Source organism: Miscanthus floridulus, chromosome 12 (genome assembly GCF_019320115.1).
Source record: "Miscanthus floridulus cultivar M001 chromosome 12, ASM1932011v1, whole genome shotgun sequence".
Classification (NCBI taxonomy): domain Eukaryota; kingdom Viridiplantae; phylum Streptophyta; class Magnoliopsida; order Poales; family Poaceae; genus Miscanthus; species Miscanthus floridulus.
Window position 1 is genome coordinate 30,265,528 of NC_089591.1, and position 9,596 is coordinate 30,275,123.

The window sequence follows — 9,596 nt, forward strand, 5'->3', positions numbered from 1 at the left end:
TGGGAGGCTTAGAATGCTCCGGACTTGCCTAGGATCCGACATAAGTCAGTTTAGTTAGCTTGCACCGTTCTGGTGACATCTCTAGTCCTAGCACTTGCTTAGTCCTTCCACCTTCAGGATAGGTCCACCATAAACTGCCTTTGAGTTTGGCTCCAACATCACATCCTTCAGTTCTTGCGTGAGATGCAACAGTGCAAGTGCATGAATGCGAAGAATGGTAATACGAATACATCACATAAAAGCATTCAAGACAAGCACAAGATTATGCACGACCTAGGCACCTAGAGTTATTTAACTAAACACTATTCTAACACAACAGGTGGATATGGCAAGCATATCTAGCATGACATACCCATTAACTTAAGTTCAGCTATTGCAAGCATTTATCAATTATGAACTAACAAGTTTAGCGAACCAAGAGCACACATGTACAGAAATCTGGACAGCAGCACAACAGTCACTTGTTTTAACCATAACTAGAGTTATAAGCATCCAATAAGGGTGATCCTAGACTTTCTAGAAAGCTAATGAAATTATCTAAAACTTTGTTATTAACACCAAAAGCTGATTCAACAAATAACAAGGTCAAAATACAGCATGAAGTAGAGCTTATACAACTAAGGACAGAAAACTGAAAGTAACTTCAGAAATGCATAACTAGAGTTCTATTTATCCAACAAACATGATTCTTAACTTTTTAGAAATATTATTATGTTATATATAACTTTTTTATTATCATCAATACATGATTCAGATCTGTTCAGAGCACATGCAAAAGTTGACAATAGACTTGTAAAATCTATAACTCCTAAACCAACAGGCCTAAAATCATGAAATTTTAGGACAAGCAAGATAAGAAATTTATATACAACTTTGGTATTCAATATATTCATAGAAAACATAATTTGTATCACGAAGTTATTATCACAATAGAAAATGCACATGCAGCCATTTCAGAATATAACAATTTGATGTTTCACTTGTTTTGCTAACAAAAAGCATACACACATGATCCATTCAAGAACTTCAACCACCACTAACATACTGAGCAACACTTTATTGAACACAATCACTCAAAGCATTCCCAAATACAATTACAAGCTTTATCTACAATTATGCTTTTATTAATCCTTTCTCCTAATAAACATATATATAATTTTAGTGATATATGAGAACAACTAGTTTGAGGATAAGATTTTTATGAGTGATAGATGTTATTAAAACATGACTATTACACAAATTTCACATGCTCAGGTTTCATAATTTAATTACTATGAAAAAGACAAATCGCTATTGTAAGAAAACATGTAAAACCCAGATAAATCTAAAGATCATCATTTTCTATAAACATATAGCCATATTATGGTTCCTCAGGTCACAATATCACCATGAAAGGGCAAAGGAACCACATTTCACATTTTTGCATATATAAATTATTTATAAACCATTTAAAATCATTTATTAAGCATTAATCAAGTTAAATTCATAACTCAGCCATAAATGATCCAAAAATTATGGAATTTTAACCAGAGCTCACACATGCCATAAGTATACTAGCATAAAATGTTTAGGTCATTTGGAGTAGTACAACAGTAGATATGATGATAGCAAGCAAAGCAAGCTAGAATTAACCATTAATCATGATTAAATTGGAACATAAAAACAGTGATCAAACAACATGTTTAATATTTTTCTTAGCTAGCACATGCCAAAACAAGACTCACAAAACTAGAATCACATTTTTAGGACATTCCTACCTTGAGATATGCATCTGACAAAATTAAAATGATTTTTAAAAGCACTTTATAAGAATAAATAAAAACATCGGAAACTTTCTACTAACACATATCATATTATGACTCTACTACATAGATCTACTAACAAGGATTCTAAAAAGTCCTCATTTTATATTTTACATTTTTTCCATGATTTATTATGATTTTCCAAAGTTTCAACCAAAAAAGAAAAACAAACTTGCACCAATGACCCCGAACTTTTTTCAAATGCCTATTCCAGTGAACTGGTCCCTATAGGCACTATTCATATGAGTCTACGGTTCACAGTTAGGTCCTTCCCTTTTTATCAAATTTTTGCGCAAGGTCCTTCACGCACTTGGAGTAGGGGACGAGCTCGGGAACGATGATTTCTGGCCGGCAAGGGCGGTCTCCGGCGGAGGCGAGTGGCGGGGGAGCATGGGGGCTGTCCACCATGCCCGAGGGTGGCACCAGTTGGGCCAGGGATGGGCCCAGGTGGCTTGGCCACGTGCGTGCAACTCGGGTGGCGGCGGTCCAAAGCGGGGAAAGCGGTCGGCAAACGCATGTGCGGATGTGGGGCTGCTGGGGCGCGCTTCGACTTGGACGGAGGCGAGCGTGAGCAATCGAACGTGGCACTGTAGAGCTAAGCTTGGGGCGGCCATGGCTGTGCGCGCTCTGCGCGCTCGGCAGAGGCAAGGGAGGGCGAGTGAGAGGCAAGAGCGAGCGCCTGGGAGGAGAGAGCGAGGACATGGAGGCGTGGAGGAGCTCAGCATCTGCTCTGGAGGAGCAGGGGTGCGTGGCAGCAATGGTGGGGCGCGCTCCCCTGCATGATGGACGCGTCGGCAAATCATCGAACAGGTGGTGGGTGTCGGTGGGGCTGCTGCGGGACGTTGTTTTGGGCTGGCTACGGGCCGAATTGGATCTTGGGCCCAAAAGCAAAGTTGAAGCCCACCTGATGATCTACAAAACTTATTAAGGATGCCTGTCAATTGGAGCTCTCCATTAGTGGCTAATTAAGCCCCAAGTTGACACTATCAAACGACTTGACGAGGTTTAAGCCTTGCTCTGCTGGTGCTCCAATTACTTGGTCCAAACATGGTCAAACTAATCCCAACCTTTTGTATGTCCTTCTCCAAGATGTAAACCAAGTTTTATTTTGGGATCAAGTGAAGTTGTTTAACAAAAACACGAGAACGCGACATGCCAACTATCATTGCCACTAATCTCAGACTTAGAATATTTCTAAGTCTGAAAACAGCCGCAGATTCAATCTTCAAGCCTCTGTCTCACTTGTTTCCATGCTGATTCTGAGTATGCTCCAAAAACAAAGTTTGTTGCACACAAACTAAACTGTAACTTTCATTCATGGTTTGGATCAGCTTGGTTAGGAAGATACAAATCTCCAAAGATAGGTAGATGAAACTGAAATTCGGATTTCAGAGTTTCAGCAAAGTGTGACCAAATTCAGTGAACTTGCCATTTTAGAGAGAACCTTTGAATGACCAAATGAGCTCCAAATCTGCTGAGACTTGTTTAGTTGTTTTCAGCACACAATGTACTTCAACTCATATTAAAAAATTTAGTTGAGTCATCATATGAATTTGGAAGATAAAAATGTCATAACATATCAACTCGTTGTTGCCGATCAAGGACAGAAAGATTTCTGAGAGGCCAAAACAGCACTGCATTCAAACTTGAGGCCACTGTTTGAGCCACTTAGGAGTTGAATCAGGGCTTGTCCAAAAATAAAGTTTGTTTTACCCCATTCAAACTTCAACTTTTATTTAAGGTCCAACTCCATGCAAGCACTCCAAACAATTGGTCAACACAGGTCAAAATCATATCATAAAAAAAATAATTTTAGCTATTCCCACACTTAGAAGCATTTTCTTGACATTTGCTCAAAACGAACTCTTCATGACTTTTGTTCATGAGTTGAATTAGAGTAGTTTGAGTAAGGTTGCAAGGTTTGATCGACATCCCATATTCCCATTCACCTGATGAAGAAATTCCAGAAAGGTTATAACTTATCATTTTATGTGACTTCTTGGTTCTAAACTTCATGAAACTTTTTCAATAGTCATTGCAGATGGAAATGGATGTGAGGCACATGAAAAGGGGCACCTTCCACATTACTCAAGTATACCTCTGAAAAGGATCAACATAGAAGCAAGGTGTGTTGTCCAAGTTTAAGTTGGGGCTCATTCTTAGAGAGTTGATCCCAATACCTTTGTCACCACTTACAAGTTTGAACTAGAGCTCTTCATTACCAGTGAACTTGTCATGTTGGAGCTCAAACCCACTGCTTAATTGGTCACAAACACCTGGGGTGTTACAAGCATGGCCCAAAATGCGGGCCGGGCCATATAGCATGCCGTGCCGAGTCCTAGGCACAGCATGGCCCAAAATATTTCATGCTGTGCCGTGCTTCAGGTCGTGCCAAAAGACCGTGCCATGACCCGCCCTAAAATAGCATGGCTCAAGTCCCAGCTCTAAGCTCAAGCATTGCTTGTAGACCACACTTGATTTTTCACCTCATATGGTCCACAAATGTTGTAATTAATTACCAAAAACCTAAATGAGACTTCAGTTGGCCTCGCAGGATGTCAGAAGGTAGCTCAAGCCTTGCTTGTAGACCACACTTAAGTTTTCACCTCATATGAAACCATTAGTCCACAAATGTTGTAATTAATTACCAAAAACCTAAATGAGACTTCAGGTGGCCTCGCAGGGTGTCAGGAGGTCTTGTAGAAGTAGCCATGTCTTCCTCTGACAAATGGCGGAAGCAACAATTGGGGAACACGTTGTGGTGACTGGTGAGTGCTGAGTGGCTTTAGAATGATGTTATTTGCTCGTTTGGGACCAAGTTTGGTAAGCGTAGAATGATGTTTGCTCGTTTGGGAGCAAGTTTGGTTAGCTCATTCTCTCTCCGCACAGGAATGATTTCACTTACGGGCACCACATTCTTCCCACGCAGAAACTAAGCAATTCTTCCCACGCAGAAACTAAGCAATGTGTAGAGCTTGTGACTGTGAAGAGACAAGACAGGTATACCTTGCGTTGGACAAACTGTTGTTTGATGTTCGTGAAGGGTGTTTTTTTTCCCCTGAGGCTAACGCTTCGGTATGCTTGTGTTGATGTTGCCCTGTGGTCACGGACTTCCAGTGAAGTTGAGAAGTGCGTCAGGCGTGCATGGCACTCGTTCAGTTGACATTCACAAACAGCAAAGTCGCACGAGCATCCAGCATAGAGCCGGAAACTACACGAGAACCAAGTAGTATTTTGGAGGTTCATTTAAAGAGTTCCTAATGCATCTTTCTTTCTCTGGATAATACAGTCTAGCACAAAACCGTATGCGATAACAAAATATGCAAGGAATCCAATTGATCAGAAGGGAAGCGGCCCTCGCAGCTTGTTAGCAATGTGTAGAAGGTGGTCGATGTTTGTGGGTGGGTAGTTCTGGAGGAGCTTGAGGTTCGCAGTGAAATCGCCAGCCAAGAGCCGCCTTCGGACAAGAATTAGCATCGCACAGCAGATCCGCAACAATGTAGCCTGCAACCCGAACAGAAGGGTTTAGTCCAATTCTAGCGTGCTTTGAAGCACAATCTCATGGCATAAGACCAAAAATTGTGGTTCCCTAACCTGAGGTCCCTCTGGATCGCCCAATAGTGTGTCCCACAGGCTGAGGCAGTCACGGAACATAAACTCCTGCGTTAGCAGCAAGGTGATCCATCTGAATGCGTAGAACTGTGGATTAACCTGGGATACCAGATAAGCATGAGACTGGAAGCACAAGTACCTGTAACCACATGCTGATATCATGAACTAAGAGAAAGAGCTCTTTGTATAAATACCTTGGTTACAACTTCTAAATGCCGCCAGAGTTCCTCGTCATGTCTTCTCAGAAGCTGTGATAGTCTAGTAATTGTGGAGCGTATACCAACCACACTGTTGTCAAGTTGCTTGCAAAAGTTATCTCGGAACCCACTAAGCAGCTCAACAAAACAGAAAAAGGCATCTGGCTCTGCTAAAGCCTGTTCACAGGTAAAACATGAGACAATTATGGTCATCTACGCACTATACTAAAGCATAATGTATACAAGGCACAAGGATCAATGCTATTTGAGAGTTGTTCTGTCACATGAACTGAAATTATATTTGCCTTCATATATTTCAGAAAAAATAAATAAACATCTGGGGGCAGTGCTGCACCAGGATTAGTTTCACACTCCAACAGGCATATCATTTCATTATTTACCCCTACATGCTACATTCACAGAAATTTAATGTCATAAATGCTTGTACTCTCAGAATAATCAGAATAAGTGGACTTACACCATGACTTTGGTCAGGGTCATTCTTGAAAACAAAATAGAGAGGTGCCAAAACCTCATTCATTCCTTGTACATATCTTATACCCGGATTCAATTTTGCAAATATTGTAAGTATACGCTTTAGTGACTCCTGGAAACAAAACATATTGCATTAGGAAAACTGAACAATGTACTGACAACAAAAAAGTGATCCCATGTCAGAGAACACACCTACCTGATTAGACAATGAATCTGAAGAGTCCCCATTGAAAAATTGCATCTCAGGATGAGTACGCTTAACATCTCTATCTATCTGCTCTACAATCTCAGATTCCTGAAGTATTGGATAGTCAGTATTTTCAGTAGTGCAAACTGCAGAAGAGATATTCACAACAAAATCTGACTAATCAACAATGAAACCAGCAAGCAATTCATGTACCAATTAAGTTCATGAGGATTCAATTAGCATGTTGCTAATGCTTTATGGCCAACTCTCCAAATATAGAAATTCACACCAAACATTTTTACTTCTATAATGAAAGATGGGAAAGGTTAGGCAGATTTTAGAAACAAGATGTTGGACTATAGGGCATACCCACTATAGCAAATAAAAATTTAGAATCATCATGAAGTTGGTTCACATGGCAAGAGGTGTTCGATTCCATAATTTCATATAGACCTAAGAGCCTGGAAAAGAAACAAATGTACATAATATACTTCCGAGCATAGAAAATATGAGCACCTGAGAAACCAGCAAGCAATTATAAATTTTAGGTAAATTTACCTGGAAGTATTGGTTCCAAACACTAGTTTTCCCAAGGCTTAGGGGATGCTCATCACGAACGATTTCTGCCCTTGGTAGCACACCAGTCCCTTCAGCATTATGTTCCTCTCTTTTAGAAACTGTCATTTCCTCCATTCTTCGAGTAACTTCTGACTGACCAGAACATAAATGTATTACTACAGAGTTGGATAAAGGAGCAAAGAGCTGCCTCAAAATAAACAAATTAATGAATCTTCAACAATGAACAAGAATGTTCATAGTTGGTTACTTTGTCCACAAGTGTAATAGTTTACTGCCCATGAAATGAAAGCTTCATCCATTCCTGATGAATGAGGCTCGGTATATTCTTAGAAAAATGATATATGCACGCATCTGCAATGCAAAATAACTCTTGTAACACTACATGTATCAAGCACTTACAGGATTAACCAGAAGTTCATCTTTGAAAGCACAGTATTGGGACCTCTTTTTCTCCAGTTCATACGGCCATAGAGCAGGATCAGTTGGTAAGTATCCCAAGAGAAGCTGCTAACTATCAAAAAAGTCAAATAAATTTGTAGTGTACAGAACAAGGAGAACATTTGTAGAGACCATAACTACCCACCACCCTACAAGACCAAGCAAATGTGCCATCTAGTTTACCTAAATACTAGCAGTTTGTTCTGTGATTTCATTCATCATAGAAATCAAAGTCATTACATCAGGATTCCAAAAGAAGCAATGCAATCAAATACGGTTCAGCATAAGTAACAAAAAAAGACATGACAAACTGACAAAAGTCCAAGCTCTCATTTATTCCAGAACTGCCAACAATCTAGAGAACATTGGATTGAACTTGACATTACAGACACAAAAAAAAAGAAAAAATATTCTCAGGATCACTTAGGTACTAAAATATGTGGCTGCAGTTTCTACAGAACCAGTAGACCTCAAAATATCATGATGGTGGTACTGCCAAAAATGCCTCTGCTCTTCTTACTATTAAGCGTAAAATATACACTGAACTAAAAAAGCAAATGGAATTATTGATTCACCCAGCTAACCAGAAGTGCTTGAATAATATCAAACCAAATGCTGAGCAGTTCTTCTGCAACGGTTAAACAAGGAAAAAAAGCAAATAGGATAGAATTTATGTGAAAATACAAACATCAGCAAGCACACACAAAAATAAACCTTGAAAAACACAAAATGTTCTAAATCAGAGGAAACTTGCACACTGAGGTGTGATTTGTCCCATCCATATTGAGCTGAATGAAAGCATGCAAAACCATACTGTCGTCAACATAGACTACTTAAACCTATATAACTTCCTGAATGGTTGACACTAGTACAGGGGTCATCAACATGATAATCAACAAAGGCAATGCCATTTCTCTAGCTAGGGGGTGATAGAGAAGCACTCGATCAGGGTATAAATGCAGTTACGCAGTGAATTGAGAAGATCATGGGGTGATCCTCGGACCTTCCAGACGATGGGCCGAATACCAGCGGCGTCGGGCACGCCCTGGCATGCGAGCCTCCGGAGCTCTGCCAGATCCACCACCTTCCTGTCCAGCTGCAGCGCGGCAAGATGCAAGAATAGAAACAACCCAATTGAGCTCAAACTGCTGCCCAACTCTCACCCAGTAAAAATTCCATCCCGATCCCCGAGAGCAGCAGTACTCACCGCAACTTTGAACTCAGCGACGAGGTGGGCGCGCGACGGGGCGCTCGCGTCCTTGCCTTCGTCGTCTTCGTCGTCTGAAGCATCGCCGTCGCGTGGGGCGTTGGGAGGAGGGATGGGAGTCGGATCCCGCGGCGGCTGGGGAGGGGGCAGGGGAGATGGCGGCTGAGGTGGGGAGGGTGCCGTGCGGGGAGGGGAGCTGTGGCGCGGGGACGTGGGAGGCGCGGACCAGATCGGGCTGTTGAGCCAGTCCGGGACGGATTTGCGCCTGGGGGTGGCGCCGTCGGCCATGTCACCGGCGGCGGCACCGCTAGCTGGCGGGGTTTAGGAGTGGGACTCCGGAGATGGGGATGGGATGGGGGCAGGGGCGGTCGGTCTCTGTCTCGGGATCGAGGCCGACGGGTGGCGTGGACCTGGATGGCTGGACCGGCCGGTGCCAAGCGGCCGTCGGTTTGCCCTTTCCTTTTTGTTTGGACAAGATTGGGTAGAAAGAAATGGTAACATGATGACATATTAAGTAGAAGCAGACCGGCGTGCTACTTCGATAATTGCATGTATGATTTACAGTGAAATTATACTACGGCTCCGTTCGGCTGACCTTAAAAGTCGATTTGTTCGGCTTTTTTTTTTAACCACAATAGTATTTTTCAACCAAATTTAGCTAAGTGAACGGGCCTATATATAGTTACTTATTCGAAGAAATAAACTATGGATGGCATGGCATATGTTGACATGAACAAAAATGTTTATGTGTCTTGCTGACATAGACACCCCAATTATACGTGCTAGTGAGTATTAATTGCATATGATAGTGAATTGCTGAGGTTGATAACTTGCATGTTTAAATAAATCACTAGCGCAGTTTAGGATTATAAGAGTTATAGATTGGCTAATTGTATTTTTCAAATACTCTCTCCCATCTAAATTATAAGTCGTTTTTGACATTTCTATATGTATAGTTTTTATGTATAGTAAAAATAATATATTTAGAAAAGTCAAAACGTCTAGTAATTTAGAATGGACTTGCGGCTTTGCTCGGCTATACATGAACAAAGAAAATCCTTGCCAGCACATACCTCAAG

General features: G+C 41.3%; 1 protein-coding gene across 1 annotated transcript; it reads right to left on the bottom strand.

The window, feature by feature from the left end:
• Positions 1–4,935: 4,935 nt before the first annotated feature.
• Positions 4,936–8,973, bottom strand: LOC136496461 (uncharacterized). Its single transcript, XM_066492143.1, has 9 exons — positions 8,518–8,973; positions 8,314–8,406; positions 7,272–7,376; positions 6,852–7,004; positions 6,303–6,401; positions 6,090–6,218; positions 5,609–5,788; positions 5,397–5,513; positions 4,936–5,306 (listed from the first exon to the last, which is right to left on the bottom strand). Exons 1-9 carry the CDS (start codon positions 8,803–8,805, stop codon positions 5,142–5,144), a joined length of 1,329 nt encoding a protein of 442 aa, XP_066348240.1. The 5' UTR covers positions 8,806–8,973; the 3' UTR covers positions 4,936–5,141.
• Between the last annotated feature and the right edge of the window lie 623 nt (positions 8,974–9,596).